The 27,471-nt window shown below is 40.1% G+C and overlaps 1 protein-coding gene across 2 annotated transcripts in view; it reads right to left on the reverse strand.

Moving 5' to 3' along the window:
• Positions 1-26,241, reverse strand: part of slc8a4b (solute carrier family 8 member 4b) — a 49,830-nt gene extending 23,589 nt beyond the window's left edge. For both annotated transcript variants that reach the window (XM_014019028.1, XM_014019027.1), the window contains exons 1-10: positions 25,844-26,241; positions 25,619-25,758; positions 25,369-25,521; positions 25,071-25,298; positions 23,099-23,512; positions 20,327-20,437; positions 18,930-19,082; positions 15,103-15,199; positions 14,737-14,928; positions 13,351-13,543 (exon numbers count right to left, since the gene is read on the reverse strand). In XM_014019028.1, coding sequence (XP_013874482.1) covers positions 13,351-13,543; positions 14,737-14,928; positions 15,103-15,199; positions 18,930-19,082; positions 20,327-20,437; positions 23,099-23,512; positions 25,071-25,298; positions 25,369-25,521; positions 25,619-25,758; positions 25,844-26,030 — 1,868 coding nt within the window. In that variant the 5' untranslated portion in view covers positions 26,031-26,241. The remainder of the gene's footprint in view (positions 1-13,350; positions 13,544-14,736; positions 14,929-15,102; positions 15,200-18,929; positions 19,083-20,326; positions 20,438-23,098; positions 23,513-25,070; positions 25,299-25,368; positions 25,522-25,618; positions 25,759-25,843) is intronic.
• Between the last annotated feature and the right edge of the window lie 1,230 nt (positions 26,242-27,471).

Below are 27,471 nucleotides of genomic sequence, written 5' to 3' on the forward strand. Positions count from 1 at the left end.
GTGTGTGTGTGTGTGTGTGTGTGTGTGTGTGTGTGTGTGTGTGTGTGTGTGTGTGTGTGTGTATCATACCAGATTACCCTGAGGTGCTGCAGTCAGGAGCTGGCTCATCATTCTTGCACAGCAGCGCTCATTCATCATGTCAGGGCCGAGTTTCTAAAGCTCTGGACCGGGACCCCAAAACGGGACCTGCGTCCCCCCACCTCCACGCACCTCAGAGTCTCTGTCAGCGCCGTGTAAATATTCTACTATACAACTGAAAACAGGTGGAATCCTCTGGRWCTTCACCTCAATCAAAGGACTTTAAGTATTTGTCCGCTGTGTTCGGGACAGATTGGGAGGAGGATCGATGGATCAGAGCCTCAGTAATGAGGACGTTGTTTCGGTCGGTTATGGTGAAGAAAGACTTGAGTTGAACTGCAAAGCTCTCAAATTACTGTTTGATATTTTTATATGTTACCTGTTTAGTGTTAAATTCCACTAATTTTATTAATTTATTTACATGTTTAGCGGTTTACCATTAGCAAAGCTAACTGATAGATTGGAGCCTCATCCTCTGTAATGAGGGTGTTGCTTCGGTCAGTTTTGATGAAGAAGGGCTTGAGTTGAACTGCAAAACTCTCTATTTATTGTTTGGTCATTTTTTACATGTTTACCTGCTTAGTATTAGCTTCTGCTAATTTTATTTTTACATGTATAGACTTAGCCAAGCTAACTGACATATTGGAGCCTCATCCTCTGTAATGAGAGTGTTGCTTCGGTTGTTCATGGTGAAAAATCCTTGAGTTAAACTGCAAAGTTTTTTGATTTATTATTTGATCTTTTTGCATGTTTAGTGTTAGCTTTCTTTTTTTAGTGTTTAGCAGTTTAGCATTAGCAAAGCTAACTGACAGATGGGAGCCTCATCCTCTGTAATAAGAGTGTTGCTTTGGTCAGACGTGGTGAAGAAAGACTTGAGTCGAACATCAAGTTGAGTCGAACATTCAAGTTGGACGCTTGTGCACTTTGAGGTCAGACGCAGGTCAGCTCTTGAAGCGCTGCACGGCAACAGCCTCTCCGCCCCTCCCTCCTCTGTCGGGCTCTGTTTAATGTCGGACGAGGAAGTGGCTTTGCTTTATTTACAGAGAGCAAGAGCATGTCACGTTCATCAGATAATTAATTCATAATTAATTCACCAGATAATTCAGAGACATTCTGAGTTTCATCAACCAGGAGCTGCAGGAGAGGCTCACAGTTCGCTTTCAGGACTATTTCTGTCCCGAGTCCAGTCTGATGAGCCGCTGCCACGCATTGGTGCGGATATCTCCTGTCAGGACACCGACTGCAGGCACTCATTTCAGCTAAAGAGCTCCTCTCCATCTGTTTCAGGTTAGTGGACATCATTCAGTAAACTGTCCCGTCGGGAAATATGTCTCTACGTCACACAGTGGAGTCTCTCTGATTGGTTGACGCTGCGCGTCGAGCTGCAAAAGTTCAGATTTTCTAACTTCAGCGATTTGCGCCTCAGCGCGTCGAACGCTCAGATCGTTCAAATCGTTCAAATCGAGCTGCTCTAATCGCGCTTGAGGCGCCGCAGCACTTCCCGACGCTGCTTGAAGCGCGTCCACCATAGACTTTGYATGTAAACCTGATGCTCCTGATGTTGAAATCACGTTTGGTGTGAACGCACCATAAGGATAATCTGATGAATCATTCCTGACGTGTGGTGTAAGAGTGATCTTGTTGGTTCAGAAGGATGTTGGGACTACTCCAACCTCACATCGGGGTCCCCCGGGAGGAACTGGAGGACCTAAATTTGGGTTTCTCTCCTGCACCTGTTGCCTCCAATAAGAAAATGTGGAAAACTGTTTTTGTGTGACGTAAACTGGAGCGCTCATCCCTGCAGCTAAAATCCAGATCAGTTTCACATCTTGTGGTCAAATGGTGACAAACGTGTTTGAATGAATTTGGTCGGTTAAAAAACTAAATAAAAACTGGTAGAAAAGCTGTGTTTGGGCTGAATAAACAGAACAGTACCCAGCTGACACACCCTGGAGGCTCCACACTGGCCTTGTTAGTCAGTGAACCCAGAACTGAGGGCTTTAATGTGGCCTCGGCATGGCAGGATGGTGGTGGTGTGTGTGTGTGTGTGTGTGTGTGTGCGCGTGTGTGTGTGTGTGTGTGTGAGGCCTGCAGCACACAGGAAGTGGGTGGACAGTGGTGGTCACAGAAGGACCAGCAGCCTGTTGCTGCTGTAGGTCTTTGAGCTGTGATTACAGGGTGAGCTCGGACCGCGGGGGTTTGATGGTGGGTCTCKGTTGGCAGGAAGAGGAGGGAAGGCRGTGGCGTGCACGTGCATGCGCTCGCTCGCTGAGTCTTTGGACTCTGACCACGGCGAGGTGTGTGTGTTCGTGTCGGCGTGTACGCTCCTGGCAGGGAGGGCTGCTGCGACTGCAGAGCTGCGAGAACGACGACAGGCAGGAGGTGGGGAAAAAAAAGGAAGATAAAAGGGAAGAGAAACAGGAAGTGACGGGACGACGATGAACAGATGAAGTTTATGAAAAATGTAAAATAAAATTAAACAATCCTTCAGGAAAACAAAAGAAGAACAGAAGTGAAATCTTTCAAAAACGCAACAAAACCTTTTAAAGGATATTCCAGATCTTTGGAAAAGGAATTCTGTGAAAACGCTATGAACAATCAATATCTTACCTGTTGATGGATGAGCTAATGACTAGTTTAAACAAAACAGAAGAGAACTGTTGTCTTAAAACAGCTTAAATCTTTTAATAAATTGTGCTTTATAAGGAAATTTTATTAACCTTTTCATTAGGGATGTAAAAACTGAAGTTGATTTCCCTTAGAATTCACGTCCCCTCTTGATAAATGAATCAACGTTTTCTTTTATTAATCTAGGAAGTTTTCACTCCTTTTGTTAGAATAGATAATAGTGAGTGGTGATTCTGTAGCGTAAAATTACTAGGAGTAGTTGGCTGAAGTGATGTCACTTGTTATTTAAATTCATAGCAGTTGGGATAGCAAATGTCTTTACTTGCCATAAACGACTTGTGATGTAATTTTTCTCTCTGAATCCATGAATATAGGGTATATTGTGAAATCCACGCTTTGTCTCCGCGTTTTTTTATTTGTGTTCACCGTCATAAACTGAAAAGAGCTCCGTCCTCCAGTACATGAGATTAAGTCAAAAATACGAGATTAATTTCCTGTTAGAGCAACAGGTGGTGCCCCTTTATTATGTTAATAAACTTATAATTTAGCAACTCTTCATTAATTAAAATCCTCCCACACAAATGAACATTTATGTAGGTAAATAATAAAAATCGACAATAAAATTTTTTAKCGACTAATTTTTTTATAATTGACATAATCGATTTTGTCTTTTAATTGTTGCCGTACTACATATAAACACTAAAAAGTACTATGTGTACAACTGACTGAATGTGAAATAAATAATACAAAAATACTACTAAAAGTAARARWRWKWKYYTYAYTGTTGAGTTGTGGTGGGTAGCTGCCATCTTGAATTCTGAACTCTCCCACTTTCGAACTGGGAATTCCCACTGTAGGGGTTGTTCCAGTTAAAATTTATGGCTTGTAAGTGGGAAATTCCCACTTCCCAGTACAACAGGGCTGCAGCAAAAAGCTGGTGAAAATGCAGCGAAATGGAGATTTTACGCTGAATTTCTCCTGTGCGGCGCCACCTAGTGGTAGGATGCCATCATTTTGCAGGTAAAATAATCGATGACACAAAGGATAAAGGGTTAAAATAGCTTTTAAAGTGTGAAAAACTGCAAGAGGAATCAGTAAATGGATAAAAATGTCAATAAAAAAGGCAAACGGACAGCAGCTGCCACACAGAAAGCTTAGAAACTTTAAAAATGTCGACTTAAGCTACTTAACTATGACATTAGGAAGGATGGAGAGAAACAAGGATGGAGAGAGAAGAATGAAAAAATAAATTTCACGTTTCTTCTTCCTCTGAGCTCCGTGTCACTCAGCCGTTCATCGCTTCTGCTTTCTGAGGCCAAATCATTTTCAGATGTCAGGAAGTTTTCACAGCAGARGATGACAACAGACAATCAAGGAGCAGAAATAATTACAATCTTAGTTTTTATTTAAATTTTCAGCAGCAACTCTCCGACAAAAACTAGCAATCAAAGCTTGACGAGAAGTCGCCTGTTTTCTTTTTTCCTTTTTATGTCTTCTTCAGTTTTTATGCCGTCTCCTTTTTATTGAGCTTCAGTGGGACGGATGAAAAGTTGCTACGGCAACAAACAAGAAGGAAGGAGACAAAAGGAACCAGAACGTTTTTCAGCAGATGGAGAGAAGAAGCCGGGGTGGGCGGGACATGTTCTCTGTCTATTTTTTTTGTTTGTTTGTTTTGTTTTCTTAACATGAAAAGAGGATTTGAAAAAACAGCGACACATCTTCAAAATGTTCTGCCGAAAATAATACCTGTTGCTGATTTTAAACAGGTAAGATGTTGATTGTTCATAACTTGGTGTGAAAAGACAGAACGAGACGCATCATTTTAATAACCTGTGGCAGCCATCTTGAGTTGGATTGACTCCAAAAACCAAACAATTGTGCTTGAACATCGAATGAAAAGTCTCTGAGAGTTTCATCAAACTCTGTTCAGTGGTTCAGGAGATATTTCACTAACAGACAAACAGGATTGACAGCATCAGTTATTGTCAAAGCTTTACACAATTTTTAATATTGTATGATGCGTAGCTCTTGGAATATATGTTCGAGACAACTCTCAGCTACTACTGCACCAAAATGTTGTTCAAAATCTTTCAAATTAACTGAGTTACACTAACTTATGTGTTTTCTAAGTTTGGTTAGCTGTGGCGGCCAATTTGAATCAGATTGACTACAAAATTTTATCAGTTCTAGTTGAACATTCAACGATAACATTTTGAAAATTTCACTGAAATCTATCCAGTGGTTCATGAGATATTTTGCTAACAGACAGGAAAAGACATTGCCTTTTCGCCACTGACAGCACAAAACTAAAATGAAGGCTGTGACTGAAGATTTGTCCTTTAACCTCTTCGAGAAAACAATCTATGATTGGTGCACACTTTACAGTCAACCCCATTTGTCTGTTAGCAAAATATGAATGAATGAATGAATGATTTTAATTGGTCACATTAAAGAACACTCCACACAAAAACAAACAAAACTTTAACCCTTTATGACCAAATAGGTAAAGGCAGAAGTCAATGGCTTGTTTTGCCTCACCCTACAATTCATAATGGATTCCCCAAAATAAAATACACAAAAAAACACACATATATTTCAACTACATCCTGGTTATATGCAAATCATTAATACAGTTTTTTTTTATCAACATCATTATTATTGTCCGTACATGCAAAAAAAAAGGTAATATATTACCACCACCGTCATCACAACTGACTATCATAAACCATAACTCATAACTAATTTGCTTTTTAACTTCTTTTTGAAACTTAAAAAAGAGTCACTAAACTTAATTTCATCATTTAAATTATTCCACAATTTAACACCCAATACTGAAACACATCTGTATTTGATATTTGTTCTTACTTTATGTACTTCAAAAATAAAGAACCCCCTTAAATTATAATTATTTTCCCGTAACTTAAAAAATCGTTGAATACCTTCAGGAAGACTATTTATTCTTACTCGATATAGTAACTCCAGTATTCTTAAATACACCATATCACTAAATTTTAAAACAGACTTTAAGAATAGTGGGTTTGTGGAATCAAAAAAAAACCTAGCATTTTTATTAATCTAATTACTCTTTTTTGAAGTTTAGCTATTGGATCTATATTGGTTTTTTAAACATTAGCACAAACCTCTACACAATAGGACATAAATGGGACTACAACTGAAAAATAAAGTGCATGCAGACAACTTCTATTTAACAATTCTTTGGTTTTAAAACTAATTGCAACCGATTTTGATATTTTTTGTCTGATATACTCTATGTGACTTCCAAGATAGTTTTTCATCAATGATTATTCCCAAGAATTTTGTTTCAGGTACTCTTTCAATTTCAACTCCATGTAAATTTAATTTTATATTATGTCTAACCCTAACTCCACTGAACACCATGAATTTTGTTTTACTTTCATTTAAAGATATTTTATTAATATCAAACCAGTTTTTTAATAATACCAGTTCTACAGTCGATACCAATTCCTCCATATCATCTCCTGAATAAAATAAATTAGTATCTTCTGCAAATGTAACAAATTTCAACTTATTTGATGCTTTAAAAATGTCATTCAAATAAATTATAAATAACTTTGGCCCCAAAACTGATCCCTGTGGAACACCACAGATTACTTTTTTACAATATGATTCAATATTAATTTCACCTGAACCGGGCAGATTTTAATAAAACTCCTGAAAATTAATCACTGGATTACCATTTACAGCTGATTTACTTTTGGAGGTGACGGCCGCAGCAGCTAACTGATATTAGCCAACAGAAAACTTGTTACGACTCAGTCAGGTTGACTAATAATCAGCTAAAGTTTTAGGTAGAAGTAGCCGAAAGTTGTCATGATGAGGCAGGAAGAGTCAAACATGCAGACGGTGTCAGTGTAAAGCTAAAGATGCTGAGAGGGAAGAGATGACGCCACATGAGCTGGTTGGACGATGAGAGGAAATGTAGAAAACTGCTGAGTCACACACACACACAGCAGCACTGAGACACACACACACACACACACACACACACACACACACACACACACACACACACACACACACACACACACACACACACACGATGGCACGTGAGTACGGCACACAGCCAGCAGCTCTTTGGGGGATTTGGAGTTCAAAAAGGATGTTTTATTTTAGGAAGAGCTCCGGGTTAGTCACCCTACACTGGTGACAGACGGAGGAACAGGTTGCAGAAATCAAACACTTCACACACACACATAAACACACACATAAACACACACACACACTCCCATTTTCCTGTTTGCTCTGGATTCCAGGAAACATCTTGCCGAAGGGAGAGCATCTTGTTCGAATCTTGTTTTCTAACGTCTCCATCACCAGCAGCTAATTCAGGATCACAGCTCTGCTGACAGCTTCGTCACAAACACTGAGGAGTTGTGTCGGGGGCTTAATTAACACACAACACACACACACACTGCAACACGACAGGAAACTGGGATTACAGAAGCTTAAGCTCATGGTGAAACGGGAATTTGCTGCAGATCGGTGCTTGTTGAGTTTAAAGGGCCTGGAAATGGAACTGAGCTCCGCTCCTTTAGACGCTAAATATTAATTTATACCACACAACACAACCTGCCTGGGCCAGGAAACAGGTCCAGGAGAGAAACCCAGACCTCCCTCTCTGCACATCCTCCTAGGAGATCCTGATGTGTTCCAGGTGTGAGAGGAAATCTAATCCTGGAGTGACTGACTCTTTCTGATGAGGAGCAGCAGCTCTACTCCGAGCTCCTCCCACATCTCTGAGCACCACACTACTTTCAGTCATGATCCACGCCTCATGACCACAGGTGAGGGAGCTTTGCCTTTCAATACAGCTCTTTCTTCACCACCACCGACCGAAGCAACGCCCTCATTACTGAGGATGAGGCCCCAATCATTCCATTAACTAGCTTCGCTAATGCTAAACCGCTAAACATGTAAAAACAAGGTGCAGAAGCTAACACTAAACAGCTATACATGTAAAAAAAAAAGCTGAGGAAGCTAACCGCTAACTGCTAACTGCAAGACGACAGTCACTCAGTCTGCTTTGCACGTCTTTGCCTACTTTGAGCTGAAGACTGGTGGGATTGATGCCAACCTGTTGATGTTAGCTTGTTAGCTGTTAGCAAAGTTTTTGAAACCTAACTTAGCAGAAGCCAACGCTAACCGCTAAGACACATGTTAATCTGCATCATGTTTTCATCTCTTTGGGGCTGAAGACTGGTGGGACTGAGACAAACCTCTTGATATTAGCTTGTTAGCTGTTAGCAAAGTTTTTGAAACCTAACTTAGCAGAAGCCAACGCTAACCGCTAAGACACATGTTAATCTGCATCATGTTTTCATCTCTTTGGGGCTGAAGACTGGTGGGACTGAGACAAACCTCTTGATATTAGCTTGTTAGCTGTTAGCATACATAAAGTTGGCAAAAAAAACTAATTTAGCTAAAGCTAACTGGCCACTAACCGTTTTCAAACTTAGAAAAATTGGTTTTGCTTTTCGCTGTTAACTGATTAGTGGAAACATGCCCCCCGCTGACCACAACTACAGGTTACGGCTGGAACCTGTAAATCGAGAGATTTGCTGTTCGACTTTTTCTTCACTATGACCGACCAAAGCAACAAACTTATTACTGAGTACGGCTGCAGGATATTGCTAAAACTGACATTGCTAACCCTGCAATATGTACAGTATTTGTACTGAGGCTCCAGTCCATCACTACATCCTCCCGTCACCTTTAACTAAGGTCCATTGGAAGAAAAAACTCCCCCCACAGAACAGAAAACTGCAATAAATCCCGAAGTTGGTCAGTTTTAGATGAAGAGGCAGTATTGACTATTTCCTCACGATTTTGAAGTCACCAGCTGGTCTCCAACAAAACAAACCAGCCCAGTGAGACTGTAAAGGAAGGCTAATTATTTTGATTTAACATTTATTTTTACATCGTGTAGGCTGTTGCACTCTTATTTTGAAGGGCACTACTTTTCCGTTTTTTTTTTTTTGTTTTGTTTTTTTGTTTCCGGTTTTTCTGATCCCTGGCTCCTAGCTAAAATGAGCACATGTCATCAAGGGAGGCTCAGGGTGAGATGTTTGAATGCTAACGAGAAGATTTTAACTTTATTAGCACACTTGGAAGGCGGAAGGAGGTATAAAATGTACATTTTGTTTGTTTTCATAAGATACTGTGTTTCACGTTTATAAAAAGTATGTTGCAGTTGAGATTTATTGTTTTTGCTTGGTAAATTTATTTAGAGTTTAAAAGAATAATAATATGTGAATAATTTACTTGTGAACTGTTGTAAAATTACAGAGATATTTTGTAATTTACGGCAGGTAAAATAAGTATTGAACAYGTCACCATTTTTCTCAGTAAATATATTACTAGAGGTGCTAATGACATGAAATTTTCACCAGATGTTGGTAACAACCCAAGTGATCCATACATACAAAGAAATCAAACCATAAATGTCCAGAAATGAAGTTATTTGTAATAATGTGGAATGGCACAGGGAAAAAGTATTGAACACATGAAGAAAGGGAGGTGTAAAAAGGCATGGAAAGCCAAGACACCAGCTGAACTCTCTCAGTAATTAGAAAGCAAGCCTGCCCCTTGTCAGTGCAAGTTAATATCAGCTGGTTCAGTCCCAAATGATGGCCAGGTATCACACAAGAACCATCTGATGATGGGTAAAAGTAAAGAGCTCTCTCAAGACCTTCACAACCTTATTGTTGCAAAGCATAATGATGGCATCGGTTACAGAAGAATGTCTAAACTTCTGAAGGTTCCAGTGAGCACTGTTGGGGCCATAATTCAGAAGTGGAAAGAACATTATTTCACCATAAACCGACCACGACCAGGTGCTCCTCGCAAGATTTCTGACAGAGGAGTGAAAAGAATTATCAGAAGAGTTGTCCAAGAGCCAAGGACCACTTGTGGAGAGCTTCAGAAAGACCTGGAATTAGCAGGTACGATTGTTTCAAAGAAAACAATAAGTAATGCACTGAACCACCATGGCCTGTATGCACGCTCACCACGCAAGACTCCACTGCTGAAGAAACAGCATGTTGAAGCTCCTTTAAAGTTTGCTGCACAACATTTAAACAAGCCTGTGTAATACTGGGAGAATATAGTCTGGTCAGATGAGACCAACATTGAACTGTTTGGATGCCAGAATACACATCATGTTTGGAGGTCAAATGGCACTGCACATCAGCCCAAAAACACCATACCAACAGTGAAGTTTGGAGGTGGGAACATCATGGTGTGGGGCTGTTTTTCAGCATATGGTACTGGCAAACTTCAAATAATTGAAGGAAGGATGAGTGGAAAATGTACAGAGACATTCTTGATAAAAATCTGCTTCCATCTACCAGGATGATGAAGATGAAACGTGGCTGGACATTTCAGCAAGACAATGAGCCCAAACACAAAGCCAAGGAAACTCTCAGTTGGTTTCAGAGAAAGAAACTAAAGCTGCTGGAATGGCCCAGCCAATCACCTGACCTGAATCCAACAGAAAATCTATGGAAAGAACTAAAGATCAGAGTTCATAGAAGAGGTCCACGAAACCTTCAAGATTTGAAGACTGTTTGTGGAAGAATGGGCCAAAATCACACCTGAGCAATGCATGCCACTAGTTTCTCCATACAGGAGGCGTCTTGAAGCTGTCATTGACAACAAAGGCTTTTGTACAAAGTATTAGATAAATTTCAGTAAGTGTGTTCAATACTTTTTCCCTGTGCCATTCCACATTATTACAAAGAGAATAAATTGGCACCCGTTCGAAACTCTCCGCGTCCAGCTCGTTCAATCCAAGTGGCCGCTACTGAGACTACTAACCTTGAGGAGAGCAAAGAGTCAACGCTGCAGGACCAGTTTTTCGGAGCGTCTGTGGTTTTTACCTCAAATAAAGAAATAAACCTGTTTCTACTGGACAACTCTGGAAGATGAGACTCGTCACACACAACCAGGCAGTCACTGAGCAGATGCTGGCACAGTTAGGTGGCGACACCTGTTTCAAATTCATAATTAGCAGTCAGGGGAGAGGACCACACACACACAAACACACACTCCGCTCTGTGGTTCTCGGCTTGAACTGAGTCGTAGGTCAGAAGACGGCTAAGAATAACCCCGACCCTGTTGAGAGTATCTCTAAAGTCTCACGCACATGTCACCTTCTTCTTAACCTCTACACACATGCACACACACACACACAGACACACACACATATACACACACACACTGATTCGTGCACACGACCCAGAAAGAGGCAGAGAAGACAAACTGAGAGCTGCAGACAGAAAGAAGAAAACACTTGTCGGCTCCTCTAGGGAGAGGGGCGAAGCGACAGATAAAAGAAACACTAATTGGCTGAAAACGGAGATAATTAATTACTTGCTGAAGAAAATAATGGAACCACAGAGTGAATAAATACAGATACACACGTGTGGCTTCTGCAAAATGACCCTGAATAAACTGAACAGAAATATAAACACAAACCAGGTCACCCACCGAGTCGCATTTTGTGTCAAACTCTGACATTTACCATAAAAAAACACCCTTAGCTGCTGAAATCCACCCTGAATGGGGGGCCTCTGGATGTTTGAGCTTCTGTATTTTCTGCTTTGACATCAGCTCAGTAGATAAAATCTGCACAGTCATGGTTTACAGAGCAGGATCTCCTGACATCATCAGGCTCTGTCTACTTCTGTCAGTGAAGATGTCGAGCTGATGTTTACAGCCTGAGGGAGACTCGTCACGACAAGCAGACCGACAAGACCAATACACAGACCGATCCTGACCTCTGACCCCTGAGACGGGGAGGCAGGACAGCTTTTCTTAAAGCTCTTTAAGGTTTAAGGTGGACATATTGTTTTAAATCCTTCTTTTTTACATTTAAATCATTCGTTTGGGGTCTATATAAAGTGGAACTACAACGCTTTGTTCTGAAATCCTCCTTAGTGTAACTCAATAAGTCCCGCCCCTTTTTTGGGGTGTGTCTCAGAAAAGAGGCCGTCTCTTTAAATCCAAATAAGCTGCCCTGAAGAATTACATTTTCAAGTATTGTCTAGAATATATATCAGGGGTAAAATAGGTAAACAAAAGAGTTGTCCAGGTTTTGATTTGGCTGAAAAAAAAATCTTACAAATCAAAAACAATATTTGACCTCTGAATAAATCAAGGCTGTACAGAACGAACACATATTTGTTCTAAAATAGAGCAAAAACTACAAGAGATACAAGAAAGAGGCTGATTTTATTAAATTAAGGAGGAAAATTTACCCTAGATCTTTAAACTAATTTCTAGGGCTAAATAACTTTTTTCCAAGCAAGCCAAGTACCAAAGATAATTAAAGGGAGACTTAATACTTTAGTAAAAAGCAGGGTTTGTTTTATGCTGGTGCATATAAAAAGTTTACGTAGCCAGACTTAAGGTGATGGAGAAGTTGAAGTCGAGAGGTGAAGAAGCGAGGCGCCAACGAGCTGCCGAGGAGACGCAGACAGAAAATGTGTAAAGGTGAAAGTCTGAAGGGTGGAAAATGCAAATGAGGTGGATTGAGAGATGATAAAAAGGTAGAAGTGAGGGTGAAGAAGGAAATGAGGTGAGAACGATCATACTTCCTGGAAGAAAAATCTAAAAATACTGTATGTGAGAGGGAAAGTAGGAAATTCATTTTCCTTTAGTTCTGTTCCCAATCAAATCTTCTGTTCAGGACTGCTCATCGCTTTGTGTCAAATAAAAACCTGGTTTGTCCACACCTTAAGTACTCTTCAAAATAAAAGCCTCTTATACCTTTCTCTGGTCTGTGCCGACAAGATACGTATTAATTAGAGACACACTAGCAGCAACAACACAAAAGATTCAGTCTTAAATCATGATATGATCCAACTGCAAAAACTGTCCATCTTACCAAGTTTTAAAATCTTATATCAGCCAAAAAGTCTTTTTGATCTTGTTTTGAGTCTGATTTACTAAACAAGAGACTGATTGTTTAAGAATAATAATCTAGTTTTCAGAATGTGTAAGATTATTTGTCTTGTTAGTCTGAAAATTTGACTCACATTAAGTCAAAATATCTGCCAGTGGAGTAAGAAAATTTTACTTGGTAAGATTCTTGAAATACTTGATTTGACTCATTTTTTTTCTTATTTCAAGAATCTTACCAAGTAAATTTTTCTTACTCCATTGGCAGAAAGTTTCGACTTAATTTGAGTCAAATTTTCAGACTAACAAGACAAATAATCTTACACATTCTGAAAACAAGATTATTATTCTCACACAATCAGTTCTTGTTTAGTAAATCAGTCTCAATACAAGCTCAAAAATATTTTTTGGCTGGAAATAAGATTTTAAAACTTGGTAAGATGGACAGTTCAAACACACACACACCTAGACACAGACTGTGTGTTTTATGAGCCCCACTGAGCAAGCTGCTTCCCCAACAGCTTTATATATTGGTCAATTTAACACTGCTAACATCAGCAGATTAAAAATTCATGCACTGCAGGTCGCAGAGGCGTTTCTGTGAGCGTGTTCCAGAGTTTAATCCAGACCAGCCTGCACCCAAAACTGGAATTATTAAACACTTCTCTGTCTCCGGTGTTGGCAGGGTGGGGGTGGACTCACATGGTCTCGTCGTTCTGAAACTCCAGCTTCCCCGCAGCCGTTTCGTAGTCCTCCCCTCCTTTGGCGGTCCCGTCCAGGGTTCGATAAGGGACGGCGACCAAACCTCGAGCCCCCGACGTTCGGAGCACCTTCACCTCCATCACGCCGACGCTTTCGCTCACCCTCTGACTGGCGCCTTCGAAGGTAAAGATGCCTGACGGAGGAAAGGAACGTGGTCTCATTAATTAATTAATTAATTAATTCTGATTCAGACTCGTCCTCGTGTTCGAGAACTTTAAAAGGAGGAGGCACTAAAGAGGTTTTCATTTTTAAGTGTTTAGTTTTGTCTCCCTCAGCCGGCCTAAGCTAACGGCTAACGCTAAACGGTCAAGAGTCTGGATTTCCCGTTACTGTACATGTTGACACCAGAGCTGAAAAACAGGACTGGCGATGTATAAATCATTAAAACTATTAATAATAATATTAATCCAATTATTATTAATATTTTACAGTTTATATAATCTATCTAATGTTTTAAATGATGTCAGAAAAGCTGTTTGTGTTATGGATTTATTAACAGAAGATAAACAGGAAAACGTCTCATTTTACAACACAAGTCAGCAGATTTGATCTTATTTAGCTCAATGTGATCTGAGCAGAACATAATGTAACAGTTTAAAATTAAAATAATCTGATAAAGTCCATGTAATCACTGTTATTTATTGAACTGGTTAACAGATATTAGCTTGTGGAGCAACAATTTAACACAAACTATTAAATATTACTTTGTCCTCTGATTAATATTTAGACCTACAGAGTGTAAAATAATATTATAAATGTGAGTATTTTTAGGTTTCTGTTAGAGGAACCTGACATGTTAAGGAGATGTTTAGCTAATAGAGACAAGTTTCATCCTATAACCAGAGAACATTTTCTAACTGTTGACTGGTAAATAGAATTATTATTATTTTTATGACAGTAAGAAGAAATTATAAATATATTTTATTACTAACTGAAGTCATAATTTTTCAACTAGCTAAAGTCTAAGTTACAGGCTGACTTCAGGTCTGGTTTAGATCATTGTTATTTATTAATATTTTTCTGGTATAAATCTGCTGTTTTACATGTTTGTTGAATGAAATTAACATAGTTATTAATTTATTGTAAAAACATGACAGATAATCTGTGAAACAGATCCAGTTCAGCTGCTGTTTATCTATTAGTTTCTATGGAGGCTGTGAGCTGTTGCCCTGTTTGGTCTGTTTCTGCTCCTCCATGTTGTCACAGACACTACCAGTGGACGGTATGGGCGGGGCTCAGTCTAGTGATCTTATTCAAGTCTATGGTTCAACCTGATGCACATCAGTTGAGATCCTTGTGAATCTCCTCGTCTCACACTTTGTTTACCTGCGTGATCGTCATCGTAGATGGTCACCGTGGCCGTATGGTTGTCGCCCAGCACGGCTTTGGGCGCGGTGCTGCTGTCCAGCGGGGCGGCGCCCACCTCGGGGTAACCGACCACACGGGGGTTACTGAGGTGCACGTAGAAGTACTCGTCCTCCTCGAAGATGTCGTCGTCAATCACGCCGACGGTGATCTCTGTGGAGAAAACCAACTCTGAGTAACTGGAGTAAATAAACCTGAGACGGATTCATCCGCAGCTCTGAGGACGACTCTCATCTGAGCTCTAGTCTCAGTGACACGGCTTCAGAAAACATGTCATCAGTTTTTACTGTCAGTGATTGTTTTTTTTTTGTTTTGTTTTTAGTTTACCTTTCAGGGTCTCCCCCGGCTTAAACAGCAGCGTTCCTTCAGCGAACTCGTAATCCGAACCTGCGTTGGCAGTGCCGTCCTCCGTGCGGTAATCCACCTGGGAGCAGATGGAGGAGATGAGAGTAAAACAGAAAGATGAAAAAGATGAGACTTATGAAAAGGGCAGATTAACGCAGAGGGACATGGCAGAAGAATGGAAACAGCCTCATTAAATCAAACACTTTGGTCAGACACTGTGATCATAAAGATTCTCCTCATTCAGCCTTTTTTTTTTCCAACACTCATCTCGTCTGAACGTAAACAAACTAAAACCAAACGACTTTGTTTCTGTTTGCAGCTGAACTGTGAAGTCAGGTTAACGCCTCCGCTGCTGCTGCTGCTGCTGAGATGAATCTTTCAGCTCAAATCTATTTTTAGCTCTTGCTGAAATGTGTACGCTCTCAGATCTGCTTAATTCTTCTTTTTTTTCCCTCTCAACACTCATTCCTCTGCCTGATATTTCTGGTTCTGTCCCGAGGCTGGGTGATATTTCAGGTTTTTCCAGACGTGTGCAGAGCTGAATTCATCAATTTTGCCATTACGTGTTGGAAATTATTCCTTATTTTAATGATTTAAAAGAGAAAAAAAGCAACATAAAATAATAGAATTGTTTCTGGCAGAAATCAAACCACCGATGCGTTCTTTGAACATCCTCTTAGCTTTAGGCTCCACAGTCTGGAGTCATTTTATGGACTCATTATTGCTGCAGAAGGCTTTTTCTCTCTCTTTTTTTGGTAAATCAAGGTGTGAGGAAATGAAGGCATCAAATAATAATCCTGATTGCATTTGTGAAATATTCATTAGCTGCTATCATGGTGCTCTAAGCCACAGGACCAAGACTTTTTTTTTTGCAAAAGACTTGATTAGTTTTGGTAAAGAAGCTGCATGAAGCTGAAAGTAAGAATATTTGTCTTATTTTGAATTTGTCGCAGCACATTCGGCGACAGCTCACCTGTATTTGAACTAAACATGGGATGTGATGGGACTAACTCGACGAGCTGACCCGTAAATTTAGATTTGTGGTGGAAGGACGTGACTTCCACTCAGCTATCAACTACGACAACGTGGCAGAGGACCGTGAGTGTTTGGGACTTTATTTCTCTTTTGTAAATATCAGGTGGCTACACTTTAACAACCCACCTCATTGACACTAGAGACCGTGTAGAACCAAGTCGGGTCAAATGATCAGGCTATTTTTAGAACATGAGTCATGTGACTACATCTGCTCAACACCCATACGTATAAACTGGTAGCGGCTCCATTGGTTTAGTCATGTTTAAACTTAAATATATTTGGGAAAACTGCATCAAATTCCACCAGGACCACAAGGCATTGTGCCACGATTGTTACAGTGACTCAGGATATCATCCCAACATAAAAGGAGTATTTTTGTCACTTTTACCAAGCTAAGATGCTAGCTAACAGCTGATTCGAGTGATAGGACGAGCCGAGTTTGACCATAAAAAAGTGCAACCATGGACTTCATGTCTGCTCCGAACATTTTATCGGAGGTAAACGACCAACACAGGTCCACCCAGATCCTATTCCTGTACTTTCTGTCCATAAACAGGTACAGCAAACTAGGGATGTCCGATAATATCGGCCTACAGATATTATCGGTCCGATTTTATCATAAAATTATAAAATCTCTATATATCGGTATCGGTTTCTCTTCTGGTAAACAAAAGCTTGATAAATTAACGCCTGGATCTGACCAAAATGTGTTAATAAATGCTTGTGGTCCAGAGACGTTCACCGGTGCACAACTGATGACATCATCAAACTGGATTATCTCAGAGAGAGCATGATCCAAACTATCGTTTRAGGCAAAATGTTAAAAATAAATGAGGCAGTTTTTCCCTAACTTCAGTTATTTTGGTACAGACAGTGTTTACCTATGGAGTGCATCCAGTGGGGTATCAAAAATAAGGCATAATGTCCCTGACAGGAGATATGTGATGCCATCTTAATATTGGTTTGTAATATCGTTAATATCGGAAGTGGAAATTAAATGTTGAATAATATCGGCATATTGAATATCGGCAAAAAGTCAATATTGAGCACCTCTGCAGCAAACCCTTTAATGTTTTGACTGTAGTGCTAGTTCTACTCGTAGCATCCATGCTAGCCTCATACGGCACTCTACTGCAGTCACTCACACATACAGTGATATTATCATCAGTGTGCATTGCCAATGCAATGTACACTATTGTGATTCGTTTCCCATCCAAGTCATCTCCACTTTGCCATGCTTCTCCTCCTGCATACTTTGTCCTAGAGCTGCCATTTTAATTTATATCTGTAAAGCTCCTGTGCCAAATGATGGCTGTGCCTTTTGGTGCCTGTACAACTTATAGTTTTTGAAATATTAATGTTTAATAATTTATAATGGGAGTCAATAGAACCTTGTATTGATCCAATACTGCCCCCTGCTGTATCTACTCCGTACTGAACCATTGTTTAGTAATATTTGATCTCAATAGTTCAGTGGTTACAATACTAATATGATTGTACTTTGATGTTTTACTATAATGTTGTCTTAATACTGCTCTATTGTTGTACTATTATGCAGTTTAGTGTCAATAATTGCATTGGCAATGTGGCCCCTTTCTGCACAAATACAAACCAACCCCTGGCACCACCCTCGGCCACAGCTCCAATGGTCTAATGTTCAATGCCATGGACTTTCATGTGGGAGAGCAGGGTACAAAACCTAGCTAAAGCAACAGAAAATCTCTCCAAACTTCATATTGTCACACAAATTACCCTTATTACAAACACCTGTTGACTTGACAAGCACAAGCTGGTGTAGAAAACACATTTGAACTTGGTCACAGTTCATTCTGCAAGTCCATTGCTGCAGGCAAAGCCATGCTGCAATGACATGCTACAAGGCAATGTACACTTGTTTTTACATCGTAAAAACCCATGTCTAGTTATACTTAAATTGGAAACCAACGTTAAATTTCTTTAATGATGCAGAAGAAATGGTTTGATTGATAAAAATAAACACAATATAGAAGTGGCAAGCTACGCTATAAAACACCAATGTTTTTAACAATTTTGCTCGCTTTCTAAGTCTGTGGAAGACCTCGATCCTCCTGCAACGTTTTAACTGAACTTTCTCATATTTCCTGAAGTCGGATGTGTCAAAATTCACTCTTGGAACATCCTTTTCTGTTCTGATGCTAACCGTAGAAGTCACGCCGATTTGTCCGATCATTTGAGAGAGCTGTAAATAATGTGTGTAAATGATATTACGTGACGTAACAACTGGAGATCGCCATAAGGGGGAATCGAGCTGTGGTGAGAGCAGACAATAGAAAAACATCTATAAACAATGAGAGGATTTATCTGAATGATGAAATGTCTTTATAACCCCCGGAGTCTGGTTCTTGTGAATTCCTACACAGTGATCTGGCAACATTGTAGAATCAGATGCAAAGATTATGCAGATATCAGCCTTCTTCACTGATGCTCCCGGCAGGAGGGTCCCTCATTCAGACAGATTCTCTTAGTCAGAGGATCGGGCCGGCGTTAACACAGAGATCAATGGTTTGTTGCAAAGGGATGGGCTTTTCCTTGAGCTGCCTGAAAATAAAAATAAAGCTCATTTCCCAGCTTTCCTGAAACATCTCTCCACCCGAAGGAGCAACTCATTAGAAAAAAAATGAACAAAAACCAGGGTTTTTAATTATCTCTAATGAGAAACATCGATTTGAGGAATGTGTTTGTTTTCCTCTGGTGTTTGACTTTTATTTCCACTTCTCATCGGTAAACAAACGCACCTTGACGGTGACTCCGGGGTCGCCTCCGTGTCTTGCGACGGTCAGATTCAACGAGCCGCAGTTTTCGAAGCACTGGTACAGAGAGGGTTCAAACTCCATCCTGATGGTGTGAGGGTCGTCCTCCTGAGCCTGAGTCTCGTGGCTGCTCACCACCTTCAATAGAGACGGTTAGCAGCTTTAAGTATCGGATGAAAAGGTCACATTGAGGGGTAAAAGTTCTGAGTACTTTTTTTTTCATTTTCAACAGATACTGAAAATTAGATGGTTATTGTGCGAATGCGTTTGTTTTTCAGTGCTCAACTCGTTCCACAGTTCGTGCTGTTTTAACCATTAATAGATCAAAACGTTCGGCTCCTTCAGGACGTTTCAGCTATGACTTTTGATATTTCAACAATTTATACTTTTTGACTTATTTAGCTTTTTYGGCCATGTTTTTCTAATGAAAAATGAATGCAGCTGTAAAACCTTTCAAAAATGTTTATAAATATTTACTGAACTTTTTACCTTTTGTTCTATTTTCATCCTAATTTTATTCTTCCTTTTTTAACTTGTTTGTGCTAATTTCAGCTTCCTGTGGCTTCTAGCATTCTGACCTTTACTGCTAATTTTAACTTTTTGTGCTTCTTTCAGCTACTTTCTGTGAATTTCAGCTGTTTTCTCTGTTATTTTAGTTTTTATGCTCCTTTCAGCTGCTTTCTGCTTAATTTCAGATTTTTTCCATGTTTTTTGCTACTCTTCAGCTAATTGAAGCTTTTTTCAAAGCCAAATTCATCTTTTTGTAATAATTTCAGCTTCTTACTGCTTAATTCAGCAAACATGAGCTCTGTTTCTTATATTTCAGCTACCTTTTCTTTTTAGCTATTTTTAGGCTGGTTTTATCCTGTTTTTAGCTATTCATCACAAATCTTTCAGCATTAAGCATTCACACTGCATCTTCGCAGGAAATGCAATTTTTCTCTATTTTTCATTTAAATCTCCAAAAACAGAAAAATATTTATTCTTCTCAATCTGGAATTTTAATACTGCCGTTACCAGATGATTTGAAGTTAAATAACTTGTTAACAAACGTTACTGTATTTTTTATTAATACAGCTGGTCTGGCTAATGTAATTTAAAAAATATTTCTTATTTGGTATGAATAAAAACGTTTTACTTTATAATTAACTAACCAGACGGTCGCAATAAATAAATTCTAGCTAACTAGATCCACATTTCTTTAACAGGCGTCAGCTGATGGTTTATCAATGATGATTCAAACTGTTTACTGTATTAAACTTGTAGTTTCACAAAACTAAAAAGACAGACTGTTTTCCGTATTGGAGTGAAAAATGAAACTAGAGTAACCCTCGTTTTTTTTGTTTTTCAAACAGTACACGGACCATAAAAGAGCACCTCACCTTGCGAGCCTGGTCTGCGGCGTGCTTTTTCAAGATGTTGCCGGCTCCGATCATCATCCTGGTCGCCTGGATTCGGTAAAACGCTCGGCTCTTCTGCTGCTGCATCAGCACCTGATTAAACAGATGAAACAGTTATGATCGATTACTTTCACGCTGAGAACGGGACGCTCTCTGCTCAGGTTAGTCTTGGTTCTATAAATGGAACGGTTCAAATTTCTTTAATGAAAATTCTGCATAAAATACCGAACTTTTGTTTCCAGCTCTCAGACGAAGTGTCGAACCTAATGGTGCTTATCAATCTAATAGCAATGATTTTAGTGAAACTGCATGGCTGAATAGTAATCCTAACGATCCACCAAATTGAAAATGAACAAATTGGCTTTTGTAGCAGTGAAGATCGTTAAATTAAATGTGTTCTCTTTGCTGGGAATTTATTCAAATCTACGGGACGAGCACAGCAGCAGCAGCAATTTCGGTAAGCTTCATTTCCCTTTAAACATTTTTCTTTTTGAGAAGTAATTACAGCCAGAAGATCTTCACCCAAGTCCAGTTTAGTATGCAGGTCAACTGGGATGCAAATTAATTTCACTGAGAGCTAAATTTAGAAGAAAGCACGTCATAATTAGTTACAAACTCCCAGAATCTGAATTCTCTGATTGTTCCCTGTTTTTTTACATTCATAGTTATGATTATGCCAAATATAATTGTATTATGATACATTGAAACATTATATAAAACCTTCCTGACAGTTTTTGCTATTTTTCTAACCAAGCTTACTGCAATGCAGAAACCATCTTACAGCTACTGTGAGTCCCCTCGGCTTTCTCTTATCTCTTCAGAAAAAAAGGCCACTTGCATTTGCTTTGGGAATAACTTGTTTTTGCTGCCTGTAGTCCCTGTTTTGAGATAAGACCGAAAGAAAATGTTCATCACTTGTTATCTTTGGCAAAAATCCATTCAGCTGTTTCACCATACACAGTTAGCGTAGCATAACAAACGCGATTGAGAAAAACAAACAAAATCCAAAAATGTGAACAACTTACGAAGAAAATGTAAAAAAATTTTTTGATAAAACCTTCACTTGAAATGCTTTTAAAATGACTGATTTCTTTTAGATGGCAGAAATATGCTTTTGAATGTTTTCTGCTCTGAGTAGCCATTAGCTTGGTGATAAATGTCAGTTCGTTTGACTCCAAACATCATTGCTGTAAGTAGGTATTAGTTTGACTCCAATTAGCTGTTAGCTTGACTTTGAGTAGCTGTTAGCTCGACTCCATGTATATTCCATGTAATAACATAATTTTGAGCAATTGTTAGCATTACTATAAGCAGCTATTGTTTGATATTGAGTAGCATTTAGCTTGATTCCAAATAGGCTAATAGTTAGCTTGACAGCAAATCATTCAGGGAACTGTCGCGTCAGAAAATCTGTAACTACGTCACACAGTGGAGTTTCTCTGAGTGATTGACGCACCGCATCGGGCTGCAAAAGTTCAGATTTTCCAACTCCAGCTCCACTCGCTCAAATCGTTCAAATCGTTCAAATGGTGCCGCTCTAATCGCGCTAAACGCTCCGCAGCACTGCTTGACGTGCATCCATCATAGACTTTGCATATAAACCTGACGTTCCTGATGCTGAAATCAGTTTCAGTGTGAACGCAGCATTAGTTTGACTCTGACCCCTAATTTACACTACAAGCGGCTCTGCTGTGGTCTGACCTCCGCAGCAAATACACAACCATTCTAATAAATGAGAGCATTTACACTGGCTGCGAATGGCGGACGGCGATCCGGCAAAATTAGAACCGATCCTATTTTTCCGGACACCGGAGCTGCTCCGGAGTTAATCTACAGAGATCACATTGCATCAACAGGAAAAGGAACAAGCACAACATCCGCATTTTCAGAATAAGACACCAGTAGGCGGAATAATTTTGTCGAAACCCCAGCTATATTAATCAATATATGGATTTGTTTATACACAAATGCTGTCAGAATGTATCATTCTGTTTGGGAAGCAGATGGCAACATGTAGATGTAGCATACGTGTACACATACGATACACGCAGATTTTATTTTGAAATCAGAAGTTTCAAAAAGACGACAGCGATGCAGTTTCAAACATAGATATCAAAAGCTTTTATATCAATGTTTTCACAGAATTAATTATTTTTTGCTCTGACTTCCACATTTATCATTGGATTTATCGCGCAATCTCCTTCCTGCACACCCTCCGTCCTCTGTGTGTCGCACCGGAGCGGAGCTGATGCCATATACAGTAAAATGGGTTACAAACGAACAGCTGCAAACTGCGCAGCGCAGCGCAGCGCAGCGGAGTCGCAGGTAGTGTAAATCTGGGGTGAGGCTGTCTCAATTCAGGGGTTGCAGCTGACGTAGTTGGCCGCTTACTTCACTGCCATGTGCCGTAGACTGTCCCAATTCATAGCGGCCTACTAATGTGGCCAACAAATGCAGCCGACAAAACACAGCCTTTGAGTAGCTGTTAGCTTTACTCTAACTCCTAGTAGCTATTTGCTGGACTTTGAGATGACTCCAAAAAAGCTTTTATCAATATTCTCTGAGCAGCTGTGAAAAGCTAATGGTTTGACTCCTAGTAGCTGTTAGCTTGACTCAGAATAGAGTTAGCAAAACTCTTAGCTCCTCCGTGACAATTTCACTCTGATTATCCACACTGCAGCAATCTTTCCAAATACTGTCAATACTATATGTTCTTTTTTTAACTTATTTCAACAAAGAGATTAGCTGACTCACCTGATAATTAGCCATCTCAATCAGTTGCTCCATGTCCTTGTCTGGATGCCTCTGCTTCAGCTCCTTCAGTGTCCTTGCCATGTCCCTCCTGGCCTCGTCTTCCTCGTCCTTTGCTCCACCCTCTCCCATCATCCCTGCATGTATCCCACTGTGGCAGTTCAGAGCCATCTGTCCATCCAGTTCCAGCATGTCCATCTTGGTGAAACCGCCCGGACCCAGAGCTCCTCCGACTCCTCCGTCCATGCCCCCAAATCCTCCGTCTGGACCTCCTTCCGTCTCAACGATGATGCCACGATTCTTGTTGGCGCGGTATCGCTTGCGGGCATACTTGTAGAAGAGCAGGCGTCGATCGGCCACCCAGGCTTGGACCACACAGAGGGGAAAGTAGAGGAAGGTCAACACAGCCTCCCATACCTGCAGAGAGAGAGAAAAAAAGATGAATTGCCGTATTTATTTGTGTATAATACGATCTCATGTATAATACGACCTCCCCCCCATTTTTAGCCTAAAAAGCATAAAAAATTAAATTCTCATAATACCTCAATTTTTTATGGATTTCAGGATTTTTCAACCTTTGCAGTCTTTATAAATATCAGTAAAATGATCATTTGACTGTTGTATCAGTTTTTTTATTTTATCTTAACAACGTACTAAAAGGTAGACAACAACAAATGTATGAAAGTAACTACAAAAAACCTATTAATATGAAATTTAGCAATGCTCATTTGTTAACTGATGTGACATAAACCGATAGAGCTATGTGGCTCTAACAAGTGTGGATGGAGCTGAATCAAAATCCTTTAAAGTCAGGCTCACCATCATATGTATCATTAAAAGTTTCTGGTATTCCTCGTCTGTAATAAAGGCATCAGAATCTCACTCAACAACAATCTCATCCTCTTTGTCTCACGAGCGCCCCCTCTGGTGGGGAAATGTTTTTCAGGTAGACCAACATTTACAGAACACCGGTAGACAGCAGCCATAACAGACGAACATGTGTTTGTTGTTGTTCCAGGATCGGCCCGGTCGCACTTTAATGTCATTAATTCATTATCATTACTAAGCTGCAGGACTGACTTTTTTTTCATTTTTTTTTCACATCATGTTGCCTGCTTGGATTTGTTACTATCTCGCTCTGAGGTACAAAGGAGTGTCAGAGGTAAGCTCGCTTCAACCGCTTTTTACGACGTGGTTTCATTTCCGGACTCTGGCATTTTGTGAATGAGGCCGATATTTCAGTTAAAATACATCAGCAAAAATATTGATCCGAGTATAGTACTACCCCCCAACTTTATGGATGATTTTATGGATTTAATTTTTCGTATTATACTTCAAAAAATACGGTAAATCTTCAAACTGGTTCCTTGTTTTCGTTTTGTCTCAAAACAACCCATTCTCACTCCCGACTCATCAACATATTGACGCTTGGTCAGGTAGTCGTCTGCGTCCAGCTTCGGACGTGTCGGGTACCTCCTCGCGTCAGTTCTTAACGAGATGAGGCGGAGGAGGACGAGCGCGTTGTCATATTTTTTGAAAAGAGTAGGAAATGCGCAATAGCTAACCATCCCAGACCTTAAATTTAACTTATCTTAGCCCTATACAGCCTATCCCTGACCCCAGTACCTAAAATTAACCATTAATCCTGATCCCTCATATTAACCATTTTTGAAAGTGTAGAGAATGCGCAACAGCTAACCATCCCAGACCCTAAATTTAACTTCTATTAGCCCTATACAGTCTATCCCCGACCTCAGTACCTAAAATTAACCATCAATCCTGATCCCTCATATTAACCACAGACCCCCAACCCAAAAGACCCCTAAGTGGCGCAACCCGGAAAAGCTGCGGGCATCAATGACTGAGGCGAGGGGGGTTCCCGACGCGTTAAAACTGGACGTAGATGATACCTGACCAAGCGTCAATATGTTGATGAGCCGGGAGTGAGAACGTGTTGCTCAAAACATATCCTCACCTCCACCTCTCCAGGGGAAAAGACACTCAAGATCATGTAGAGCCAGATGTAGGCGAAGACGCTCCAAGCTGCCGTGACAAAAAACACCCGGAGGTGTTTGATTTTCCGCGTCTCTCCGTCAGGAACCACGTAAACACACAGGGCGATGATGATGAACATGTTGAAGGCCGCGCTGCCTACAATGGTGCTGGGACCCAGGGCCCCGGCTTCAAAACCGTGACCGCAAACCTGCGTAGAGGAGATTATCATCACCCCGTCTCAGTTTGTATCCAAGAATCTGAGCTTGTAATGCACCAACCTCAATCACTGACAGCAGTATCTCAGGAGCACTGGAACCCAAGGCCATTAGTGTGAGATTAGAAACAGTTTCATTCCAGATTCGGACCGTGGCCGTGGTAGTTTCGCCATTTGGCCTTTTTATGGTGATCTCCTTCTCCTGGGATGTTATGACCTACAGAGTTTACAACAGGAAGTACACAAATCCACTTAAATAAACCGATGTAGCATCACGGGATAATGAGAATCTGAGCATTTGATGATTGACACACCTCTATAGACGACATGAACCGGTCTGCTATGATGCTCATGCCCAGGAACATGTATATAAGTGCCACAAAGTAAACAATGGCCCGCGCCACTTTATCGCCTACAGAGGGGTTCTGAGGGTTCCACACAGGAAGTACGACCCCTGAAATATGAGAAACAGAATAATTAAACACTGTTTGGTCAATGATTGTACAACTTTCAGTATGTTTTAGCTCTTTGTCACCCACCTTCCTGACAGGGATCTCCACTAGCGGAACAGTTCTCAGAGGAAGCCGCATGGGCCGATGCAGGACAGGACAGCAGGACGATGGAGGACAAGAGGAGGAAGAGTAGTGAGGAGGAGGAGGGAAAACAGGATGACTGGAGGGAGGTGAAAGAAGAAGATGGAGGATGAGAGATGGCAGCAGGAGCCATTTTCACTGACGTGGCTGGGCCTTGGGTGGGCTCGACTGAGTTCTACTGGGTCAGCTCAGATTCGAGCAAGGTCCAAAACCTGCAGGGGAACACAGAGAGAGAGAGAGATAAAGATTTTTGTATTTATGACATCTTCTGGTGATTTTGTTTCACAAACAAGTGCTTTTCAATAAAGACCACCAAGTCTAAAAAAAACCTTCAGCTGAAAACACAAAAAATTGTTTTAATTCCAAATAAACTCTCTTCAAAAGAACGTGGTTGAAACGTAATTTAAGATGGACTCCAGCCCATGGAGGGGAAAAAGCAAAAGGGCAATAAAAGCAATAAAAGTAGGTCATTACATGAAAGAAAATTAGAGAGGTCGATTCTTTAGAAGAGCTGTGAACTGTGTTGGTGCAGCTTTAATAGAGTTACAAATATTACAGCTTTTCAGTTGATCTGCCTGAGGGGCTCAGGAGTGCAGATGAAAAATATCAATCATCTTTTTTTTTTTAGCTTGGACCCTTAGCCCAGTTAGGATAGTCACATATTTAAAGAGAAGACGTATGGTTTGAGAGGGAGGAAGACATTTACAACAAACAAACAAAAAATACAACTTTAAACACATGACAATGTCTTAAATTTTAGGTTTCTAAAATCTACAATAAGGTGTTAAGCCTGATACCCAGTCAGTTTCACTTTAAGGCCCAGTTCATCGCTGTTTTTTAAATGAAACTGTAGCATTTCTGTGGGAGTTTGGGCATTTGTTTACGCGACGACCGCTCGTTTTCTTTTTCAACTGAAGCTTTTTGAATCCAGCTCTCAAATTTAGTTTTTTTTGCGCGAGTAAATGAACAGCAGTAACAATGGCGGACAGCAGAGCACTGTTTGTGCTACTCATTTCAACATTGACACCATCCTGAAATAATAGACCAACACTAAAAAGCGTAACAAAAAATGGACCATATCACGTTTTTTAAGATTCCTGACAAACTTTGAAAAATAGACTTAAAGTGCCAGTGACATGCCTATCCTTCAAATACAAAAAGTCAAAGAAAGCAGCTTTATACTGAAGAAAATTGGCATAGTACACGATTTTATCCATTTTGTCACATAATTGGCCTATTTTATTTTAAATTTGGCTCAACCAAAGTGAAACAGGAAGTGACATCAAAAGGGAACTCATTAATAAAATAAACTTGCTGGTCTCTGTTTATTAAAACAAAATTATTTGAACTTTAACTTTTCTACATCTCTCTATGATAGCGACTAAAAATAATCTAAAGAAACATCAGATTTTTCTCCACAGTTTCTGTTGTTAGCTTTTAAACAATGCTCTGTGCAGACATTCCCCTTTGACATCACTTCCTGTTTCTTCGCATACAAATACCTCAACAACCATTCATCTCTGTGACGTGAAATTTGTTTTGCTTTATCAATGTTATCTTTCCAAAAATGCATT

The sequence above is a fragment of the Austrofundulus limnaeus genome, unplaced genomic scaffold (assembly GCF_001266775.1).
Source record: "Austrofundulus limnaeus strain Quisiro unplaced genomic scaffold, Austrofundulus_limnaeus-1.0 Scaffold208, whole genome shotgun sequence".
NCBI lineage: Eukaryota > Metazoa > Chordata > Actinopteri > Cyprinodontiformes > Rivulidae > Austrofundulus > Austrofundulus limnaeus.